Here is a 24848-nt window from a genome sequence, read left to right as displayed (position 1 = left end):
TTAGATTTTAATGTGTTATGTGAAAAGCTGAGGCGGGGCGGGGGAGGGAGAAGGAAAAACAAGCAAACAAACAAACAAAAAAACCCACACCAAACTACAGCTTATATCTATTCCTGCAGAGCACCCAAAGCACGGTTTAAAACAACAAGTATGAGAGCTTTTTTGTGTTATTTAACTATATTACCTACTCCCTGTTAGTGGACAGAGAGTAAACCTGCCTCTGTCTGTAAGAAACCCAAGACAGACATGGACCAGTAGCAGGAAGACTCTTCTTTCTTTTCAATGTATGTGTGTGTGGTTTATACATATACATATATATATATATATGTATATAAATCCACATAAATAAAACACTCACTCTTAGATAGATATACAAATATAAAGAAAATCAGACACACAAATGATTATTTCCATGTTGAAAAAAAATCCTTTTTTTATTATTGCATAAGTATTCTTGCTGTTCAGAACTAAAATGGAGCACATGCTCTGTGGAACTGATACTTTGAATAAGATAACTGACAAAAGAGAAATCAACAGTAACAACAGAATGCAAATTCCACTCCAAGCAACTCCTGATTATAGCAAAGCAATAACCTAACAGAAAGCATACATTCATCTTGTTAGCATAAATACAGAAATGCTTGCTCAGCAAAAATGGGAAGAAATTTCAAGCACAATGGAAGAGACAGAAATACACAAAGAAAGGGCAACAGAGACACTATGAGGTTGGCAAGTTTAGTAAAGCAGTCTGGGAAGAACCATAACAAGAAGTGACACCAAAACCTGACTGAGTATCATACCCTGATAGAAATCAAAATGAGCTGCTTCAGCCTGAAGCACACCTAGGAAAGTGGGGTAAATCCACAGGAGTTTGGAGGAACTTACTGACAGAGTTCCACATACTTTTTCCTCATTTCTGCTATGGTACTAGTATTTCAGTTGTTGTGGGACTAACTTTGTCCCATAACTACTTATGCACAACACACTAACTCCAACCTGTGAGCTGACACCAGTTAAAAATAAAAGCCTGAGGTTTAACCTTTAGACCTGACCAGCTCACTGATTCAGTTTACAGCACAGCTCCACCAACAACTGTGCTGGCACAGCTGAGGAAAGGAGAATAAGCTGTCATGGATAAGCCATGGCCAACACAGCTGCTGAGAAAACAGTACGTGGAACTACATCTTCAGGAGGTTTCCCAGATGTGTTTAATACAGGTTAATGCTATATTAAACTACATTAATTTCTGTAAAACTGGTCTCACAGCTGACATAGTCACAGTATCACTCCCTGACACACATGCCAAAGACACAGTTTTGCTGCTAATAAGGGCTGAGCTCATATTGCATTCTTTCCACCCGGCAGAAGCATGAGACTTGTGTCTCCCTCATTCAGGTATGTTTGCATTAATTCTGCAGCAACTTTATTTTAGAAAGCCTCTACCAAGTTAGGATGAAATTCATCAAGGAGCTTAGAAAATGCTAGGAGGATCTGTGTCTGAAAAGGGCCAACAAAGCCTCACTAAAAATCTTGTTTCATAAGAATACAAAGATGTTATTTAGATGGGAGAGACATTACCAAGATTCTAAAAGAGCAGAATCACAGAATGTCCTGAGTCGGAAGGGACCCACAAAGATCATCGAGTCCAACTCCTGTCCCTGCATATGACAACCCCACAGTTCACACCATGTGTCTGAGGGCCTTGTCCAGTCTCTTCTTGAACACTGCCAGGCTTGGGGCCGTGACACCTCCCTGGGGAGCCTGTTCCAGTGCTCCACCACCCTCTGGGGGAAGAACCTTTTCCTGATGTCCAACCTAAACCTCCCCTGGCACATCTTCCTGACATTCCCTCGGGTTTTGTCACTGGTCACCAGAGAGAAGAGATCAGCACCTGCCCCTCCTCCTCCCCTTGTGAGGAAGCTGTACCTGCCATGAGGTCTCCCCTCAGTCTCCTCTTCTCCAGGCTGAACAAACCAAGTGACTTTAGCTGCTCCTCATACGGCTTCCTCTCCAAACCTTTCACCAACTTTGTGTCCCTCTTCTGGACACTCTCTAGCAGGTTAATATCTTTTTTATCCTGTGTTGCCCAGAACTGCACACAGTGCTCCAGGTGAGGCCGCACCAGCGCAGAGCAGAGCGAGACAATCACCTCCCTCGCCCAGCTGGCAATGCTGTGCTGGATGCACCCAGGACGCGGGTGGCCCTCTTGGCTGCCAGGGCACTGTTGGCTCATGTTCAACTTGCTGTTGACCAGAAACCCCAGATCCCTCTCCGCAGAGCTGCTCTCCAGCATCTCGTCCCCCAGTCTCTATGTACAACCAGGGTTGCCCTGTCCCAGGTGCAAAATCCAGCACTTGCCTTTGTTGAACCTAACGCAGTTGGTGATTGTCCAGTTCTCCAAATTATTTAGATCCCTCTACGGGGCCTCCCTGCCCTGAAGAGTGTCAACAACTCCTCCTAGTTTCGTGTCATTGACGAACTTCCTTAGTATTCCCCTCAAGCCCTGAGTGTAAGTCATTTATAAAAACATTGAAGAGCACTGTCCCTAAGATGGATCCCTGCGGAACCCCACTAGAGACTGGTCACCTGCCCAACATAACCCAGTTTCCTAGAACCCTCTGAGTCCAGCCCATCAGCAAGTTGCTCACCCAGTGCACTGTGTGTTTACTCAGCTGTAAGCTGGATATCTTGTCCAGGAGGATACTGTGAGAGACAGTATCAAAGGCTTTACTGAAATCCAAAAAGATCACATCAACTGGCTTCCCTTGATCAGTTAGGTGGGTAACCTTGTCATATTACTGAAAGGAAGATGACAGACATATAATACACAAAAGGCCCCAAACCAAAACTTACTATGCTGAATCTTTAAACAAGAATAACTTTTTAAAGTGTCAGATGGGAAAAAAGGAAACAAAACACATTAAACAGTAAAAAATAACATTTTTTTAAAAGCTGATTCACAGAAAACACACTGAAGACAAGACAGTGTAACTTAAGTCACAAGTTAACGCACACAAACCTCTGCCCTTTTCTGTGCTTCTGATGACAGTCTCTGCACTGTGGTAAAGCAGATGTTAAACTCTTGAATAATCGATGGGTACAAGCTGTTGAAGTCGAGAAGCAAAATAAACTTGTCATAAAAACCTAAAACAGAGTTTAAAACAAAAGTCAGAATTACTCAGTCCACATAAGGACTTCATCCAACTCCACAAGTAATATTTAAGTGACAGTAATACATTGTACCATGCTTCTCTTAGAGTAGCTGTTGAGATGCACCGCTACCCATTATAGAAATCTGTCAGAAGTGGAACGATCCAACTCCATTAACTCACCAGAGTTGAACAGATAGCTTCTGTGTTACTATAGGACACTTGTACAGTTTTCCCCACATAGAGGAGAAACTGAAAGAAAACTTACGTGTCCATTAGAAAGTGATACAGACATACCGTCCTAATTCCTCATAAGATCATAATTTCACAAAAAGCTAAGAAAAATAAATGGAAATTCCCAAGGATAAGGAATTCGACAATGTTGAGAATTTTCTTGTATGCAACAACCCTTTCCCAAACCACCACACCAAACTCCCACAAGAAACACAGATGGAGCTCATTCCAATTTGCATTGCATTAATATAACCTACCTGTCTCTAATTGCATAGAAGGAAAGAAAATTGCCACATCTTACCAACTTTGGGATCCAAGACTAAGCCCCCAGCATATGCTGCTTTCTTTTTCCCTATCTTTGATTTATTCTGATCTTCAAAATCTTCATCTTCATCCACCTACATTTGGCATTTAAAAAAAGTCATTATCTAGTCTCCAAGATTTCTATACTGTCGGAGGAGTTATTTTTGGCAAATCAAATACGAAATTGGGAGCGAGTGCACAGAGTTCCTTTTAAAATACATGCAAAACATGGTGTTTTCACCATGATCCTTGTTAAAGCTCTCTACATGTCAAAAATAGCGTTCAAACCAACTCCTATAGGAACAAACTGATAGCAAGAGGTTACAAAGACCCTAAGGAACTGTCGTCATTCAACATAGCACTAATATGCATTTTCTGGATGGTTGTAAAAGTAAACACTAGAAAAAATAAATCAATTCATGACCCAGAAGTATTTTTGCCCAAGTTATACAATCAAAATAACTAACTGCTTTGAAAATTGCTATTGAACTTATTTAAAAGTAATACTAAAAAGAAAAATACAGTGAAATACAAATACATTCTTAAATATTAATTTGTTTACTAACAAGTATATAGATGTTTCTATAAAAATATTTACACTGGTATTATCCAAATGAGTACTTTTAAAAATAGCCTTGGATATTTTACCCACATTCTCAAATCACCTTATGAATTATACTCAAAATGTTGTCTAGCAGCAAAATAATTGTAGGGCAAATATGCATCTATTAAGCAACACAGACTATCTTCTTAAGATAACCCTACACAGCCAAGTACTTAGCTTATTTCAATTTTAAACTAAAAGAGTAGCTGAGTTTCCACAGATGTGATAGAATGTACAAGGTGTTACACTGTCCCTTTAAACCATACATTTGTCTATTATCAAGTCAATAACAACAAAAAATTGTAATTAATCGGAAAATGTAACTAAATTTGGGGTTTCTGTGCTCTCACAGAATGGCAATATGCAAAAGATAGAAGAATGGGGTTTTTTGATTTTAATAAAAATTCTTAGGAAAAAAGTGGACCCACCAGTTTCTGCAGAGGTTTTTTAAAAACTTGTTTGTCAGGGACTATGTAGTCTTTTTCATAAAATGCATGAAGCAGCAAGAACTCATTACGTTCAGATCGTCCACCCATCATTGTCCTTGACTATCGACAAAAGAAAAAAAAAAAGTTCAAAGCAAAGCATGGAAAACACTGACATACAAAACCAGACTAAGCAATGTCTTTCAAATATTTAGAAGTTAACCTAGCATTAATATTATTCTGTATCATCACCATGCACAAAACTCAAATATGATATTCTTCCAGAAGTTCTACATTTTTACTTGACTAAATCATTCAATTCTCACACTCGACACAAAAAAAAAAAATTGCAGCATCATATATTATCAACAGTGTTTCCAAATTAAAACTAGCTAATCAAACACAGAAAACACAGGACTGTTTTTGTGGGACTTGTGGGGCAAGGGAGTAATAAAAACGTACCATGACATTCCCAGAGATGTTTGTTATTTGAAGGGCCAGTGGCAGAACATTCAGCTCACACATGATCTGGAGAATGAACCTGGCATCTGTCCAGGTGTTTTCCAGCATAAACATTAAGTGAGGAGAATCACTGGGAAAAGAAGCAAGATGGCCTAGTAAAATAAAATCAGGTTCCTATGTACTCTGTAGTACTTGAGACCTATATGCTGCACAGAACATGGCATCTGTAGCATACCAGTAGTGAATTACATAGCAAGCTCTTTTAGTTGGAAAAAACAAAACAAAACCAACCAAAACAAACAAACAAACAAAAAACAAACCCACACCTAAAAAGCAAAACTCAGGCTTGCCGATCTTATTAGGGTATCTAAACCAATGATCTCACAAATCAATTTGCTTCACACATAACAAGCCACCACCTACCAGTAGCTTGAAGCATTATAAAATACTGTTAAGATAATATTTTATTTTTAAAATACCAGTATGCTAAGTCTGCATCTCCAAGACAAATCAACTAAGCAAGGATGTAACTGTATAGCAGGAAACTAAATAGCTCCTCCACTTTCCAGTGAAGTATTAAAAACACAGATCAGCAACATACCTGTACATATTTCGAATTTCCTCTGGTAAAATTGTTATCTTTTCTATTTTCAAAATCTGACGGACCAGTTCAGATAAATGGTAACTTTTGCAACGAATTAATTCTTTAGCAGAAATTTCTACATCACAGATCATTCGACCACATGCAGCATTCCTTTCAGCAAACCCTCCTCGACCCTTAAGGATATCACACAGGGAGAGAAAAATAAAAAAAAAAAATGAAACACAAACATTAGCAAAGAACATCTGTCCAAAATATAGGCTTATAGGCCTCAGTCAAGTCAGCTGGTTACTTAACACTCCAACACTCTCAATACTCTACTAAATACCACTAATATCCAAGTTTTATAATTGTGCCCTGAAGGAATCCATGGTATCCCTCAATGTATGTGGATATGAAAAAAGTAGATACTTAACTTTCATTACTAGTTAGATCTTAATTCTTAAACTGTCATGCCATTTTTTTTTTCCTTTAATAATCAGAATACTCCCAACAAGAAGACAGGTGTGAATTTTGCTTTTCCTCCAAGGAGATTTTTTGTACTAATAGCAGGACAAAAAAGTCACAGAACAAACCACACACAGTCATCTTGGCTTCTAGGAAGGACAGCAACAGGAAAAGTCATGGCCACATTCAGCACTTCAACACTCCAAGCCTCACACATTGTCCTCAGAACAAATACACACTACGAACTACAGAATTATTAACTTAGCAGCTCTCTATGGGATGATTCACCCATCAATCCAAATTATATTTTCTCATTTTACAGTTATAGCAGACAAAGACTGTTACAGTAAAGACTATTGCAATTAATCTGTCATTACCATCACCTAGTTGAGATATGTAAATTAAATTAGCCTAACTTGAAAATTAGTTTAGCTTATTACTGTATTACAAGTCATATAAACACTCATCATTTCTGATCTGGGACACATGAAATCCAGCATGGCCAACATTCAAAATACATCAGCGTCACATTTACAATTCCTCTGCAAAATTAATTCATTTTTAATCACATGCAACATAAAGGAGCTTAAAAGACTTGACCAATCTTATTACCCCAAGCTTTGGCATATTGGATCTCCTCAGCCGACCTATCTTGGACCAGTGAGGGACTTTGCACACATTAATTCTTTGAAGCAGCACTTCCAGATCAAATCCATAAATATTATGACCCTTGTGGCAGACAAAAATAACAAAAAAAAAGGTTACAAAAATACAAATTTAAAGATTCACTTTCACACACTCAGTATTCTCTTGCCCTTTGTGGTTTTTTCCAACTAATTGATGGCATTATCTCTCTCATAGAAAGCACTTGCTAAGAGAATGTTTATCACCAGTATTCTTTAGTCTTAACACTAACAATGCTGTTCAGCGAAATACCAAAATCAGCTCTATAACTGGCACATACACACGATTCAGCCTTATGCTTAAATACCAGAGATTAGGATTTAAAGCTTCCTAGAAAAAAAAAAAAAAATCTTTATACAGCATATAAACTTAGCTATGAGTAATTAATTCCTTTTCTCTCCATTCATGAAATTCTCAATATTGATATCAAAATAATGTATTTTTTTTTCCTTTGATACTACAACAGGCCTAGCTGTTAAATGTGCAACCCACATTTACATATCAAAGTACTCCAGCAATATTTGCAAAGTTTAAAGAACAAGAAGGACATTGACAACACTGGTCTGTAACCTCAGCTGGAAGCAAAATGCCTCAGTGATGAACATGAGCCTCTGTGGCTGAGTCACCAGGAACTGCAGGTTCACCACACCAGATACACCTGTGCAGTGCAACACTGTGCTATAGAAGCAGCTCTTTAAAATCAGCAGCAGTATTACAGCCACAGTAGATGGGTCCTACCTATACTGATAAAGCTTGTTTTTCAACAACATAATTAAACCAGGTGCAAATTAAACTGCACTAACATGGCTCTACTGCTTTTAGGATCAGAGCGCTCACCCTCCTGCTACTGGCATCTTCAATTTAAAACCACTGGCTGGTTCCTTCCCATAACCACCAGGAAGCTCAGCTCATGGGGCAAATACCCAACACCAGCCACAGTGAGGTGAAAACATCAGGAATCTGGATGCTCATTTCATTCTCTTCCTACCCCTTAATTAGTCGTATTTACCTACAGAAGAACAAGTGAGTTGTATACAGCCAGCCTCAGATTTATAACCAACTTCATACTGCCTTCAAAATTTCATATGAAAGTCAGGACTATACATTAATTAAACACAACAATGAAAAGAAAAGGAGTAATTATAGTAAATCCTCCACTGCCAAAAGAGTAGCAAACATAAGAATGCTTATCACAAAACTTTGCTCAGATTCTGTGGATTTGTATAGGTTATCTATTTTGATTTACAGCACAAACACAATCTAAACAGTGACAGAAATTACATGAGCATCTGAACTGAAACAGACTCTTAAGTGTACGAAGGGTTCCCATTTTTCTAGAAAATCATGAGGGGTTTTTTGTTGTGTTTTGTCTTTCTGAGTAAAGAAAAATATACTTGTTTCAGGTACTATGGAAATACTGCCTATTTCAGATATTATGGGAAATAATAGGATGCATAAAATGCTGTCAGGGAAAATTCTCTATCATCTTTGTATCAAAGTATACCTGCTGTCTTCTAAGTAAATTCAATTCCTAAGGCAGTCTAAGATAAACATTAAAAAACCTGTAAGAGGACAAAAGAAAAAGAACAAAGCTGACCAACTGACAATATGCTTTAATTTAACTCTCAAAGTCTCAGAACTACTCACCACAACAACATCAGGGTCAATTTTGTGAATCTTCGCAAGGAAAAATCCCAGCAGTGTTCTCTCTGTTGCCGTAATTTCTATTTTAGCATTCTAAAAGGAGCAAGATAGCACCTGATTTCAATGACCCAATAAGTTTGAAATGGAAACATCTCCTCTCCCCTACTAGTTACAAGACAATAATAAAGCACCACAGAATTCTCCCTTTCCTTCTATAATTCAAGGCTTTTTGTTCTCACTCTGTAGACATAGCTTTTCTCAGGGGCTTTTTTTCAATTTTGCTTTTGTATGCAGGTGTCTACTGATATTTTAAGAGCCTCCTAAGAATCAAGCACACCAGGAAAATGCTCCATGTGCCTCCTTCACTCACAGGCGTAAGATCACACAGAAACAGAGGAAAAACAAAAATAGGTTACTTTATTATTCTGACAGCTCTCCCAGTGCCCTTTAGAAAGGATGTCTTCTAAATTTTGACAGACTACTCTACAAGGAAAGAAGAAACAAATTCTCCCAGTTTACTATGAGTACACAAAGTATAATGAAAATGAATCACAATTTAAGCCTCTTCGAAACACTTTCCAACTCTCTTGTCTAACACTCTATTTTATGAACACAAGTAGCAGTAGTACAGAATCTCACAGAGCACACACCTCTGTTTTTACAAGCAACACAGAATAAATACCTGGATTTAGGTTTGCAGAGTGGAAAATTAATGAAATAATCATGCCATTGCTTTGAATATTTCTCTTACACACCCAAAGCAACAGAAAGTTCATATTTTAAAAGGTACTGCAGTCAGAAAGCTAACAAAATTACCTTCTTTTTAATAACTTCTTTGAAGTCATAAGGAAAAATGCAATCGTTCGGTTTGGAAACAGCTGCAAAAGAAATTATATTTGTTCTTATATACATGTTCTTAATTGTATGCTCCCTGTAATTATCTATCCACAGCAAAAAGAGCTAAGGAAAACTAACTTCTAATTCTAAAAAGCTAGCCTTACATGAATACTTTTCTTTAAGGTAACCAAGTAATTAGTCAAGTACTAAACAATTTTTATCAGTTATATTTAAGGTTATCATTGGAGATTAAAAGTCTGGGCCACAGCTGCCACAGAACTTCCTTTCACAAGCATTCAACATCCTTCATCACTTCCTACTCTCAAGGTTTAGATGATCTTACTATGACACTGCTGCAAGAGATTTTTTTTTCTGAGAAAACCTGTTTATAAATAAATGTGATATTTATTTTTTTTTAAATTCTGTTCAGGAGAACCAAAAAATAACTGACGGTAAACAAATGGTCTAAATCAATGGGTGAAGAAAGTAATCCAAGAGAACACATGATTACCTAAAACTAATGACAGTAAGCTCTATAGACGAGGGTTACTTCACATCATCTCATGCTACCATTTTTTCAATAAAGACTTAAAGTCAAGTCAGTAACCAATGAAGTTTAAAACACAGATAAAAGCCTGCCTGGGAGTTAAAACTTTTTCACCTATTTTAAGCCATTATTACTTCAGAGACAGAATGAAGCACAAAAACCACCCAAATCAACAACAACAACAACAAACAAACACAAAACCACAAACAGAAACCATACAAAAAACACCCCACACAACAACAAAAGAAAAAATTCTAAAGGAGTTCCTTTTCTACTCATCAGCTGTTCCAAGTACATACCACAGAAGTGTGTCTGAAAAGGAGGCTGAGGTGGAGCCTTATCCAAAGGAAATTTCTGATGAATCAGAGCTGCTACAGCCACAATCTATACCAAAGACATAAAGAACACAGAACTTCATAAACATGGCTACTATCAATATCCATTTCTTCCTTCCTTTTTTTAAAGTTTCTTCATCTCTTTCCTCTTGTTTCAAAAAGAAAAGCCTTTTGAAAATGAAAATTCCAGCTATAAATAGTTTAAAAGAGAAAAAATATCAACTGATCCCAAGTAAAATAAAGCACCACTTACTCCTAAATGATTATCTTAGAAATCTGAGAGGAAAAATAATTCATTTTGGAATACTCTGCTTTTATCAAATTTTGTTCTGAATCTGAACAGACCCCACAGTTTAAAGGATTCCCTGTGATGCTTCTGCTTGCTTTGCTGGCAGGATGTCCTGGCTCCCCAGACACTGGTCAGGAAAACTCAACAGAAGAAAAAAACAGACAGCCTTAAGAAACACCTTGGCAAGCAGAATCCTGTTGGGACCCAGCCTATGTCTCATTACATTGGCTAGAAACCATACGCATCCCCCTGAAAATTTTTGACTTCATTAAGAGGACTCAGTCCATTTGAAAATTTGTCAGCCTAATTTTTCTTCCATCCAATTAGCCAGAAACAACTATCCTAGCCTATTAGTGAATAATAAACCTCTTCCTAAGCTAGGGAGATTTATGTTAAAAACAGATTAAAGTGCCTGACTATGCACTGTGGTCTGCAGTTTGTAATCAAAAGTAGCCACCTACAACTCTCCTCCTCTCTGAGAAAAGGAAAGATCTCACAGCACAATAGTAGGTGCTATAAGACTTAGGTCAATTTCTCATTCTATTTCAAAATTAGTTTTATCAGCATAAAAACATGGTCATTTTACCTAGAACCCATGACTAGCTCTAACAAAAAAAATATTCCATTAACAGCTGTTCTGGGACAGTTTCATTTATAACTACTATGCACAACAGACAAAATGGAAGGCTTGAAAAAATACATAGGATCCACTGTCACAGTAAATATTCTCAGCAAACAGGTCCCCTGAATCCACAGTTCCCATGGTGGTGAGACCCCCGTAAAAATTCCTTTGAAAAGCCCACAGCACAGAAAGTTTATTTAGCAGTAAATACATTTAGACATGTTTTATCAGGTGAAGTTCTTCCAAGCCTTAGAAAATTTTTAGTATATGCCAAAGAACTAAACCAAGCCAAATGAGAGCAGATTACTTACCTCATTCTGGTGAGTCTTTGGGTTCTGAGTGGTCTTCATGCTGAGGGACATGACCACGATAGGAGGAGGAGGACAAAGATCTTTAACCACATTCACCAAGCCAGGCTTCACAGCCACAGCCTCCACCTTACACCAGCTGACTGACTGACTGGAAGGCTCTGAGGAGACAACACAAACCACTTTCATCCTTCTGGGAAGCACAGGTAAGGCTTCTCTAACGGCACCACTGCGCTGTGCATGTCATTTTAACATTGTGTCCTTGTGGGATAGTCCAAGATCCAGACTAATCCTGCCCAAACTGAGTAACTCCCTGGGCTCTAACTCCCCAGTCAGAAGCCCAGTAACACTGGGACTCTTTAACACCAAGTGAGAGAGGGGAGATTGGTACTGAGGCCAAGAAGATGTGTAATGTAAGAAATATACTTCAGGAAGCTTTATACAGAGTCATAGCAGAGAAAGGTATAAACCAAGTGAGCGTAACTCCACCTAAACTAATATACCACCTCTTAGCATCTAATCTTGTAGTCAGTCCAAAGGGAGGAGGTTTCATAAAAATTAACTTAAGTGAAACTTTCATTTACACAGAAGTTTTTTAAACACTACAGAAAAGGTGGCCGCAGTGCTAATCAAAAGACTATTGACCAAATGAGAACAAGAACATGTGACTCACTGAAATGTACTGGATAATTCATTTAGATGTAGTCCTTCAGAAATACGATTATGGAAATGAGGAGATGGGGGATGACATAAAAAGAGAGTTCATCCTAGCCTGGTAGTATAAGCTATCCTAAAATGTACAGAGGGTCACAGAAAACTATTTAGACATAAAGTGTAAAAGAGGTAAAAAATTATCTAGATAGATAAGGTGGGGGGGGAGGGGGAGAAGAAGACGTTCACCACCCATTATCATTTGAATATTTTGGTCTGTAATTCTTCACTTGCTTTAAAAAATAAGTGATCATTCATAAAAGATGCTGCTGAGATAATTCACTACACGCAGTTAGAAAGAAGCAGAGGTTACATTTCTGAGTGGTTAACTTTTTGACAACAGCTGTTGGTAGACCTGGTTATCTTACTCCCTGCAAAACTATTTAACCCCTCTCTGGAAACCCACATATTTTACCTTCTCTATTTTTCCTAGCTCTAAATGCAAGCAGGTAACTGATTAAAATATTTTCATTTATAAAACACTAATGATCTCTCCAAAGGAAGACAGGTGATCAATTGCTTAACACCTTTTTTCTTTGATCTATAATATGTTAGTAACTAGAGCTTAAAATAGGACTTCACAGAGCAGTGGTCTCCAAAGTGGGGTGCTGGCACGCAGGGGGTGTATAAGACAATCCATTATGGTGTGGGAAAAAAATATTTTTTGTACCATTAATAAATAAAATTAATACCTTTTAAAGTATTTATTTCACATCTCATGCCTTTTTAATTTCTATTTTTGTGTTTATTTTATAATGCACATAATACATTAACAGAGTAGTACATTTATATAATTTATAAATAAATATCTACGTATTGGGGGTAAATGCCTCAATTTTTTACTTACAAAGGTGCACAATCTAGCAATTTTGGAGACTGCTGCTCTAGAAAAACTCTGGTGCTATCTAGCACTGACACTCAAACTGCAAAGACAGCTTCATTATTAATACTGATCGTTTCTGGAGAAGGTGTAGGAGTCTGATCAAATGGCTTGAGACTCACTTATTTTAAACCTCGCAGGTAGACTTTTCACCCCTAAGACCCTCTATGGGAAGTGGGGAAGGGAAGCTACACAAAAAAGAACCAACCTTCTGGTAAACTAGATACACTCACATAAACTACCTTTGGGGTACATAATCCGGTGCAATGACTACAGAAATTTGCATAAATATAACTAGCCAGCTTAACAGACACTTTTCAACAAAGTGAGCATGCCACAATTTTTAAATGAGCAATTCTGGTATCAGGATATGGTCTCACTCTGGAACGTGGAGGCTGTAATTGAGATAAGGGAATGGGAAAAACAGAGCTCCCTTAGGTTAGCATTTAACTCTGGGATGGAGCAGTATCTGCACTCAAGCAAGGTAGTCTAAGGGCAGATAATGCACACCAGCATTAAGAAAAATTGAAGACTGCCCTGAACTGTTGGTTATCATTGCCGTATCATTGCCATAACATAACTGGATATCAGGAACAAAACAGCTCTGGGCTCTTTTCAAGTGAAGAAAATGCCAAAGAAATACAAGGTCAATTACTTGGGCAAAAATTAGATGTAAAAACATAATTAGACCTTTAAAATCAGTGCCAGTATGTACACTGATGCTTGCCAATGTCTAGTGAAAAACTCATCAGAGCTAATCTGTCCTTTGGCAGTCTGGGATTTGTCTTGCCTATTCCAGCTCAAAATCCTTACTGGTATCAACTTTGTCAGTGACTGAGCAAGGTGGTGAAGAGGAGAATCCTCCCGGTGTCAGCATTCAATACTATCAATTCTATATTCAAAATGCCCTAAGGAGATTGCACTAATACTATTATCAACTTCCGTATGTTCTTGGGAATATGTGGCACACATTGAATAAAGGTTTCTACTTAAGTCAAAATAAGGCAACGTAAGCACCTGTAAGTAGTGCATGCCACTCATGAGGCAGAAAGGATTTCAAACTAAAAAAGCCCTGCACCACAAACTTCTCTAAGTGCCAGAAAAAAAAAAAAAACCAAACCCACACAAACAAAAAAAAGCCACCTAGCAGCAGTTTGTTCTTAAAAAGATACATTTGCAGAAAAAACAAAACAAAACACAAATCTTAAGTTATCAAAAGAAAGAGGAATAAATTTCTAGGAAACTAACTTCAGCTCAGTTTTCATGGCTCTAGGGTAAGCACCAAAAAGCAGCTGCTATGCACTGCATAGGTCCCTTCCACTGCCATCCAAAGGTACAATCTCACTTGTACAGAATGCAACTTTCTATGGATAAAGCTCTCACTCAAAAAAAAGTGAAGTTAGTTACAATTTGTACTAGATAATAAAAATCACACTAATGAATTGCAAAGTTAATTTACCAAATGATGATTTATCAGTAAAATTAAAATTCTCCCTCTTCCTCCCATCTATAATTATCTGTGTTTTCCAGCAACCAAGTATTTCACATGCAAACCACCATACGTGGATTTTTTATTTCCAGCCAGCACGGTCCTTTGATCTTCCTGCTCAACAGGAGAAGTTCCAGGCTAGATGCATTAGTTCCAAATACGTGTGAAAATGTTTGTCCTTTCAGATCTTGCGGAAGCCGAGGACATTCAGCCTAACAAGTAAAAGAAAGCAGTGAGTCATGTCATCCCACAGAAATCTTCAAGATTGACACACGATATTCAGATAGCACCTTAACAAAACTACACAATACCTGAAATCACTGTAATTTTCCACAAGCAAAGCCTTAACCCATAATACCTTACTGTAATTGAAGAAATTACACTGTTGTGTAAAATAAATAGGTGCATAACAAAATCAGGACAGTAATGTAAAGTTGCACTGAAGCAAAAGTTCTTCAGCCATACTGGATATAAGAGAGAAATATTATCATCAGCAAAGAATACAACAATGTTCAATGGCCATTCTAACACAGAAACTGCTTGCGTTATAAATTTAATTAGATAGTTACAGCTTTAATATTGTCTGTCATACAAAGACTGGATAAACCGTTTCTGCACAGCTAAAGAAAAATTTGAGAAGGCTAGCAAGTCTCTGTGGGATGCTGCTTTCGCATGTAGGACTAGTATTAAAAAGTGGCTTAAAAAGGCATTATCGCAGCAACTGACCGAATCACTACAAAACTCCTAAGTTTCTTACAATCGAAACCAAATCAAGTATTTTTGCTAATTAAGAATAGCTATTGGTTTTCTCATAGGATTTTTTTTTCATCTTCCCTGTGTAATTTTACAGCTCTTCAACAAAAGTCTTTCTCACCCAGCTGCTCTTTGCAAGAGCCATATAAACAGAGATATCACCTATATTCTAGACCTGGATTCAACAAAACATTTAAGGGTAGAAAGTCATTTAGAAAATTTTACAGTATTTCAGGTCCTGATCCAGCACAGCTTAAGAGTTGTTTGGCTGAGTAGTTGATTTGGAACATAGTGTATGTAGAAAGTATTTTTTTTTCTCCCCATGCTTTATTTACACAAATAGAGCTAATGTTAACAAATCAACATGTTATAGGTTACCCACTAAACAACTGTTCTTGTGAGGGACAAACCAACATACAAATGGTAACGAAAGGCCACAAGCTTATGTATTAATCCCTGAGCATGGCATGGGTGGCAAGGTGCATGTGCCTGCGTCCTTTCTTTTTGTAAATTACAAAACAATGAGCAACTAGCAACACACTGCAACACAGGTAAAGCTACTAATGATCAAATCCAGCATTTTATTTTTTAAGTAAAATAACAAAATTCTTAATTAGCTAATAAAGCTAATAATTACACTCACCGAATATTTAACTTCTAAGTATTCGGATTTGGCTGGAACATCTGGGATCTCAAATGCATAATATTTTTCCACTTTCTGTATTAAAAAAAATATTATTTTTTCAATATCTCCCAATTGAAAATTCATTCTAATAAGAAAGATAATGAAATAAAGCCCAGCCAAAACATACATCTCAAATACCATGGGCTTGATCATATACTCCCACTTCTGCAACTCATTATAACCATCCAAAGATATTAAGACTCGTTTAGTACTTGTATTTAATCTCATTAGGTTTTCTTAGCATGAAAAGTTTCTACAGAATTGACTTATAAGTATACTAACCATTACAAAACAAAAAAATCTACAAGCTTGACAGCTAAGGAAACTCAGAAATGTTCTGTAAATGCAGTGACTTCACACATACCCTTGAGAATTGGTGGTTGCGGACCACCACAAAAATCACAAAATGTCTGAGATAAAAAGGCACCTCCAGAGATTTTCCAGTCCAACTGCCTTCTGAGAGCTGGGTCAACTAGAGCGAGTTGCTCAGGACCCTCTCCAGTCAGGTTTTGAATAACCCCAAGGACGGAGACTCCACGGCCTCCCTGGGAAACCTGAGACAGTGCCTGACCTCCCTTACAATGAAAAAGTGGTTTATGTTCTGATAAATTTAATGTGTTTCAAATGGTACCTATTGCTCTTGCCCTCCGTTGGGCACCAACGAGAAGAATCGATCATAGCCTTCTTTACTCCTACCCATCACATATTTATATAAGATCTGCACCACCAACCCCCTTCCCCAAGCCCTCTCTTCTCCAGGCTGAGCAGTCCCAGCTCTCTCAGCCTCTCCTCACACGATAAATGCTTCAGGCCTTGTAATTATGTCTGTGGTCCTGTGCTGGACTTGCTCTAGTACGTGCACGCCTCATCTAGGTGTTCCTGCTCCAGCAGGGGGATTGGACTAGATGATCTTTAGAGGTCCCTTCCAATTCCTAACATTCTGTGATTCTCTTTCTGGGGAGATCAACTGAACACAGGACTCCACAAGTTTCTCACCAGGGCTGGGTAAAGAGGAAGGACCTACTCCCTCAGATTTGCTGGCAATGCTCTGCCTCATGCAGCCCAGGATGCCCTGGGATGTCTCTGGCACAAGGGTGCTTTGTTGGCTCTTGTCCAACTGCATATCTACCAGGATGACCAGATCGTTCCCTCTAAAACTGCTTTCCAGCCAGTCAGCCACCAGCATCTCTGGTGCCTGAGGCTATTCCAGTCCTGGTGCAGGACTTGGTATTTCCCTTTGTTGAATTTGATGAGCCTCCTGTAGGTCATAAGACATCTCCAGCCTGCCAAGGTCCCTCGGAACAGCAGCACAACCATCTGGTATGTCAGCCAGTCCACCCTGTTTTGTATTGTCTGCACACCTGCTGAGGGTGGGCTCTGCACCATCAGCCAGGTCATTAACACAGACACGAAACAGGACTGAACCCTAGGGTAAACCACAAGCAACTGGCCTCCAGAGGGACTTCGTGCTGCTGACCACAAACCTTGGAGCCCACCACTGCAGCTGATTTTCAGTGCACCTCACTGTCCACTTGCCTAGCCCATACTTCTTCAGTTTGTCTTTGAGCATGCTCTGGGAGACAGTGTTGAAAGCCTTACTGAAGTCAAGACAAACAACAGGCATTGCTCTCCCATTGTCCACCAAGCCAGTCACCTCTTCACAGAAGGCTACCAGCTTGGTGAAGCCTGATTTTCTGTTTGTAAATCTGTGTCAAGCACTCCTAAGCACTTCCTTGTGATTGTGTGTCTGTAAAACAGTTGTTCTCACAATTAATTGCTTCACCGCCTTTTCCCAGGGCTTGAGGTGAGGCTGACCAGCCTCTAGTTCCCTGGAATCTACTCCTCCTTGCCCATCTTGAGGACAGCAGTGACATTTGCTTCCTGCCTGTCCTCAGGAACCTCCTCTGATTGACATGAGTTGTTCAAGAAAATCAAGAGTGGCCTTGCAATGACATTAGCCAGCTCCATCCACATTCATGGGTACATCCCGTCAGGTCCTATGTCTGTCCAGTTTGTTTAAATGTTCCTAACCTGATCCTCCTCCACCAAGGACAAGTCTTCCTTGCTTCAGGCTTTCCTTCTGGTCTCTTGGGGTTATGGATTGCTGAAAGCTGGACTTAGCAGTAAAGACCAAGGTGAAGAAGGCATTCATTGAGTGTCTCAGCCTTCTCCATGCCCTTTGTCACCTGTCCCTTTCAGCAGCAGGCCCAGATTCTCCCCTAGCCCTCCTGTACTTACAGAAGACTTTGCTACTGCTCTGTCTCCCTCACCAGATTCAACTCTAGATGGGCTCTGGCTTTCCTTTTTCCACCACGATATCACTCCCATTAGTCTTCCCTCTAATCCTGACCTATAAGCTCCTGACCAGCTCCTTGCCCATTCTTAGGCAGAGGTCCATGCATTCCCACTGCTCCGTCATGTAAAAGGGGCTCCCCCTCCTCACTGTCCCACATCCTATCCCACCACATCTCCATGATCCCAGTAGGATCGTAACCCTGTAACTGCACACAGGTCCTTCTATTCTACATGCTTTAGTGTACCTGCACTTCATTGAGGCACCCAAGAGAGCCGATTTCCCAACCCTCTGCCAGCTGTTTATTACATGCTTATAACAGAACCATTTCCATAACAGTATTGTATTTTTAATCTTGAGCGACCTGGGTTTTACTAGGTAAAAAAAACCTTGACTACTTTCTATCTCTAAAAGACAGCCTCAAGGTCAGTACAAGTTGCAGTGAGGTGGAGTATCACTTCTGCTTTCTTCAAGAGCAACAACAATTTTCCACAACATGCACAGCTTCTCAGTTTCTAAGAATAACTACCTTTATTTGCCAAATAATTACAATATCCTGTGTAACACCACTATGGTACCTGCTGAAATGCTCTGCTCTGCCCTGTAATACTTCACAAATAATCTGCACCACTGTTATATATTATTGTTATTTTGTTGCGCCTAACTATGCTAGAACATTTTTACTCTTACTACAATAATTCCTAGAGGCCTCTTAAGTTAAAAGTCATATTTTCACTGGACAGTGCACTAAGTTCACCACATTATACACGGAGTCAACATAATATACCACTGAAGTAAGCTTAATAAGAAAAAACAAAGTCACCATAGATTGGAATCAAATTTTGCAGAGCAATTAGATACATACACAGTTAGGTAAACTAAAAGTTATTTGGTTTAGGGGCTAGTTTGTGTTCATCTTTTTTTCTTAGTTTTGTTTGGTTTTTCCTTTAATTAAGAGCATCAGCTATAGCTCCATTGGAGCATTACAATGAGCAGTTAAGTTTGCTCCTGCTCATAACACTGCAGTCCTACTGGGGTGAGAAAAGAGAGGGCCCTCTGCTACCCACAGGAAGAAGGCAAATCCAGAAACAATTACAGCATCAACAGCTACATGGAAGCAGAAAAGAGTATGAGAGCACCACTGTGAAAGTCAGAACAGCATTACATATTAGCATGCAAATGTAGATCTGAACTGCTAAGCCAAAGCAGCACATCACACGAGTGCCACATCATAGCTGTAACATAACAGATGGCGATGCACTGCTTTTAGCACATATTACTGGTGCTTCCCCCTCCTTTTTTTTTTTAACTAAAAAAAACCTCTCTCAGGCTTCAAACAAGTCCTTGTCGCAAATGCAAGCCGAAGATCATGTAAAAATAGTATGCTGCAGTGATTCATCTGTGTTATTCCACAGAGCTCAGCTCAATTACACAAGCTTCTGGTCATAACTGCAGTGAATGAATGCTTTGCTGCCGAGTAATCTGCCCTTCAAGTGGCCCTTCACAGAGCAGAAATGAGCAGCAGTGATTAGCTGCTAAGTTCATAAGTGGAATAAGGCTGCTTTCAAATTGATTTGTGAAGACTTGCTAACTTGGCAGCAGTGCAACCCACTGAAGCTGCAATTAGCAGCAGGTGCAGGAGGAAGCGATAGGGCTTAAGTGTATCTGTTTGCAGGGACAAAGTTTGGTGCTGGCAAGGCCAAGATGCACGCACACATCCACAGAGAATAGCCTGTCTCAGGGTATAAATACTGCCCTCTCCACATCATCACAAAACTTGGTATTCTGAATGAAAGAATTGTCACTGCATGGCAGGTATGCCTTTCTGATTTCCAGCAAATGGTGGAAGAATAAAAGTTTCTTGGTTTCACAGTACTCTATCAAAACTGAGACATAACTGCTACATGTTACTCTGAATACACGACAGACAAGTGCTCTGCTCACACGAGCAATATTGCCGTTAGCCTTTGCAAAATCTTTTAAAACACCAATCCTTAGCAACACAGTAGTGGAACACTGGCTGCACATCACAGAACAGAGAAGTTCTTCTAAAGCAGGGGTGTCAAATTCATTTTCACCAGCTAAAGCATATTAGCTTTTAACCACATACAGTCACAAGTGCGTGGAGATGACTTTTTAGAAGCATTCACTCAGCTGAATGCCACCACCATTTCACTCTGAGAGCCCTGCACACCCCTATGGAAACACAGATTGAAGAGCTGTAAACTACACAACATCTCTGGTGGTACGCCTGCAAGGAAAAGAAAGATGACAACTCCTTATGAAAAACAGATTAACAAGGTACACAACCAAGCAAACTGAGGTCTCTCATACAGGAACAAAAGTAAAGGAGGGCCCAGTAATGGGACAACCCCACTACTTTCACAGTTATCTTGCAGGCAACAAAAGGCCAGGCTTACGGAGATGCAAGCCTGGCCAAATTTGGTTCACAGTATCCTGACACTTCGTTCACAGTCAATTTTGTGTTAAGCTGGAATACCTGAGTTACTCTAATATTTTCCTTGAATAGTTCTACAAAGGTCCCACCAACAGCTCTGCTCTCCAATACTATCTTTTCTCTTATTCCCCACATTACTAGTCCCATACCGTCCTGCCAGCTCCCGCTTCCACTAAACCCTTCCAGGAGGCTGTAACTATCAAAATCAGCAGAAAATTAGGCCAGAAAAATAAAGCTAGATAGCCTTTTACTATGCAACTAAAATTGAGTTTAGTGAAGAGTCTGATTAATTCAAAGATTATTTGAATTCTTACTGTTTAGAAACACTTTTGGTAGGTTATTCCAGAGCTGCTCTGCACTTCCAACTATCCTGCCTAATTTATTCACGAATTAAAATTTACAAACTTGTTCTTTTCCTAAAACTGTCCTTTAAATAGCTTTCTTGTTGCTCATCCCCTTTTAATGTTTTTAGAGAGCAAAAAGGTCTTATCATTATTCTTCACTAGGCTAAAAAAAATTCAAGTTCTTTCATAGTTATCTCTGATATAAATGATTCTCCTTTTGTCTCATCCTTCTAATTACCATCTTTTGTACCTGTTGTTGCTTCAGTTAATCTTTCTTCATCAGGGTGATCAAGTGTTACAATATTCTAAGTAAGATCTGAATGGTGCCTTATGGCTGTGACTTGCCTGTTCCTGCTAGGGATCACTCCTGTGTTACACCCAAGGACCTCAAATGTGCTGTAGTCATATCCAGACAAAAAAATTGGGCCTTTCATCTCAAGCTCTGTGTAAAGTTGGCAAAAAATAGACAACCTTCGAACTAACATCACAAATAACAGTTCCAATACTTCCTGTATACGGTTTACCTCGATTTCAAAAAGCCATCTTTGAAGGTTAAACTATATTACTCCATTACCTTACTCACACTGTCCTTTCTTAGTACAACGGAGCAGATGGAGGTTTCCTAAGATGCTGTTAGCAGATCTGCGTCTTTCCAAAGGCCTTTCCCCTCCTTCAATTTCTAGAGTACAGGTGGTGTTGGAATCCTCTCTTTTAATCAAGAATTTATTTGCCCTGAGTTTCCTTCCTCAGTCCTGAAAGCACCTTTGACCAGTGAGATATTATAAGCTTGTTTTTTTACCTATTGTTAAATTCATTCCTTTCCAATCCCCATACATAATTGACTAAGTTATAAACAAATACACAAGAGAAATAACACTGATACAACTGAAAAAAGCTAAATTTACATCAGTTTTGAGTGAAAATAAGCTAGAACAAAAAATATTTTTTTTACAAAGTTCTAATGAAGCATGCATTTTCCCTGAATGAGGCAAATGATGCTACATATTCATGAAAAGACGTCATTTCTTGCATGAATTTGTCATTTGAGAAACACTCCTCCCATTTTCACTTTAACACTGAAGTACTCTAGCTTTGGATTAGATGACCTCCTGAGGGTCTTTCCAACCTGAATTACCATACGAACTTCTTTTTATTTTCCCTCACTTATATACTGTTAAATTCCATTCTTCCTGCATTTTTACATGCCATCCCATTTCCTGATCAACTATTCAGGAACAAATCCTATGAAGTCACAAGACTGCCAGCCTGGGAAAAGTTACCACTAATTCCACACCACCCAGTAATTACAGTGAAAACTAGCTTTGCCAGACTAAAGACAACTTACTTCACAAAACCAAAAAGTTTCTGGGCACTTCACTCTGAACAGATCTTTTCCTCTAACTTGTATGTTAGCCATCTTTGCCCTCACATAAACTCTCACCCCCCCACCAAAAGACAAATGTTCTACGTAGATGAAGAAGAAGGCTTTCTCACACTAGCAAACTCATTCAGTCCAAATCTGCAACACCATCAGTGACATCAGCTTTTTTCCTGCAGATTTACAAGAGGTATTATATTACTGTGTGTGCAAATTTTCCATTTAAGCAATATTTTGCTTTTCCAAATGTTCTTTTAAGGATTTTCAAGCAAACAGAACACAGAAAAACAACACTATAAGACTATTGCCCATAACTGCAAGCCCACAACTGTTTAAGTTTCAAGACTGGTTGACAGTCCTCAACACTTGCTACCTCCTATATAAGCACACTGTGACAATTAATGCTCCGAACAGCATGCATTCTAAAAAGATATATCTGTAAGGATGAAACATGCCAAGAGATAAAGTTCAACACAATGTTTGGTCAAATGCAAAGACAGTCTAATCTCAGTGCACTGACCTACCTTCTGGACAATACAATCTTTCACTTTAAACTGACACCATGAGCCAATACCCAGGCTTTAGGTATTGGAACTTCTATCTGTTCTGTATTCTCAAAAACAGTTCAGCAAGCAAAGTCCAACATTCAACTCAGTTTCAAAGAAGCTAACGAACAAGTATTTTCAAACACAGTCTGTGTAAACTTCTGGTGGAGCAATCATGTCATAGATTTACTCTTCTGAAAGGAATATGGATATTTGGGAAGACACTGGCATGGCTTTTACAAGTAGGTACACTTACACACGTCAGGAGTTATATATTTGCATTTCAGCATTAACCTGGACAGTGTTTCAAGAGACTTCCTACCTTATAAACCAGAACAACAGAAAATGACCAAATAGTATGCTTGTAGACAAACCTTGGATTTGAACTTCATGATCTTATACTTTGGTGAAATGCAGTCATTAAATTCCTTGAAAACACTCATTATAGTTACCGGAGTCTCTGTCTCTTTGCCAGTGGACAGGTCGAATTCCTCAAAAACAGAAGTCAGGTTTTACAAATTAACAAAAAATGCAAGCAGACATGATTAATGAGTTGAATTTTGCTTTGCTCTTATGAATCAGGTATCTCTTATTTAAGGTAAAAACTACAATGCAATCAGCCACGAAACCCCAAATCTAAACAACATTATTTGAAACAGAGTGTATAAAAAGCACTAGGTTTTCTAATAACACCTCAAGACAACTTTATTTCCCAAGCAGCAAGTCTAAAGGTAACAATTTGTCTGCAGTTGTTAGGGTCAGAGAGAAGCAGCAATGCTCTACTCTGCATCTTGCATGTGATACACCATGTATACATTGTACTTCACCACCTACATCAGACAACACTGGCTTTAACAGTTCCCATAAACACACTACTAGAACTCATAACCTGCCATAGCAGAATGAAAGGTATTTACGTTTGACATGTTTAAAAGATATACTTACTGTCTCACGTGGCAGTAGGTAAACAGTTCTCTCAATATTTTTCACTGTCACACAACAGCTAACGTAGGTGTTCGCAGATTCAATCCAAACTTTGCCAAACAAAAACACCACACCTAAGGAAGAAGGGCAGAGCAAAGAATTCAAGATGCAATTCTTAAATTAATCACCGTTTATGTTGCTTAAAGCAGCTTGTTATGCATTCTTGCATAGAAACACAACCATTTCTCATTTAGGTCCTTGAACAGCAAATCTTCCTGATGTATCAGCATATTCTAAATTGTTTTAAACACCAGATTTACAAATAGGTAAGTTGTATAGTTCTTCATGCCCCTACCTCCATCACTATAGTAACACCTTGATACGTGAAATTCAAAATGGCATCACATGTCAATCTCAGAACTCTGTTCTAATATTCCATTTCTGCTTACATTAGTTCGATAATTCATGGGGAGAGGGAGAAAGGAGATAAATCAGTGAAAGCTGAAGATAATCAGAACGCCTGTGCTGTCAATCACTCCTGAAACGTGTTATCTAGAATTTTTCATTCTTCAGCTAGACCAGTACAATTAACTCATTTTTCCTACACTTCAATACCATGAGAGCAAGACTCTACTACTAATAAAACCTGTAGAAATACATTCTTAAGACAACAGCTAGAAGCTGATCAACTGTAAAAAGTTTTCAACTATTTTTAACAAATGAGGATGCCGAAAGATGCATGACATTGCAAGAAATCTTGGATGCCAAGACAGCAGTTGTAACCAAGGTAGACATTCAGAAAGCACATACAGAACAGGACTAGCATGACTGACTTCCCTGTGGACTACATCATCATTTTACATGCACACTTCTGAGCCATGGAGAAGACGGTGTTAG

At 38.7% G+C, this 24848-nt stretch overlaps 1 protein-coding gene across 3 annotated transcripts in view; it reads right to left on the bottom strand.

Moving 5' to 3' along the window:
• The window catches only part of POLA1 (DNA polymerase alpha 1, catalytic subunit), a 206134-nt gene that overhangs the window by 168631 nt on the left and 12655 nt on the right, over positions 1 to 24848 (bottom strand). For all 3 annotated transcript variants that reach the window (XM_082050694.1, XM_082050693.1, XM_082050695.1), the window contains 14 exons: positions 23973 to 24085; positions 23402 to 23518; positions 15968 to 16042; positions 14645 to 14783; positions 11495 to 11652; positions 10237 to 10321; positions 9370 to 9431; positions 8557 to 8646; positions 6838 to 6954; positions 5779 to 5954; positions 5178 to 5307; positions 4719 to 4838; positions 3685 to 3781; positions 3020 to 3144 (listed from right to left, as the gene is read on the bottom strand). In XM_082050694.1, coding sequence (XP_081906820.1) covers positions 3020 to 3144; positions 3685 to 3781; positions 4719 to 4838; positions 5178 to 5307; positions 5779 to 5954; positions 6838 to 6954; positions 8557 to 8646; positions 9370 to 9431; positions 10237 to 10321; positions 11495 to 11652; positions 14645 to 14783; positions 15968 to 16042; positions 23402 to 23518; positions 23973 to 24085 — 1604 coding nt within the window. The remainder of the gene's footprint in view (positions 1 to 3019; positions 3145 to 3684; positions 3782 to 4718; positions 4839 to 5177; positions 5308 to 5778; positions 5955 to 6837; positions 6955 to 8556; positions 8647 to 9369; positions 9432 to 10236; positions 10322 to 11494; positions 11653 to 14644; positions 14784 to 15967; positions 16043 to 23401; positions 23519 to 23972; positions 24086 to 24848) is intronic.

This window comes from Streptopelia decaocto (genome assembly GCF_964273445.1).
Source record: "Streptopelia decaocto genome assembly, chromosome: 1".
NCBI classification, from domain to species: Eukaryota; Metazoa; Chordata; class Aves; order Columbiformes; family Columbidae; genus Streptopelia; species Streptopelia decaocto.
This window is presented reverse-complemented; position numbering and strand designations above follow the sequence as displayed.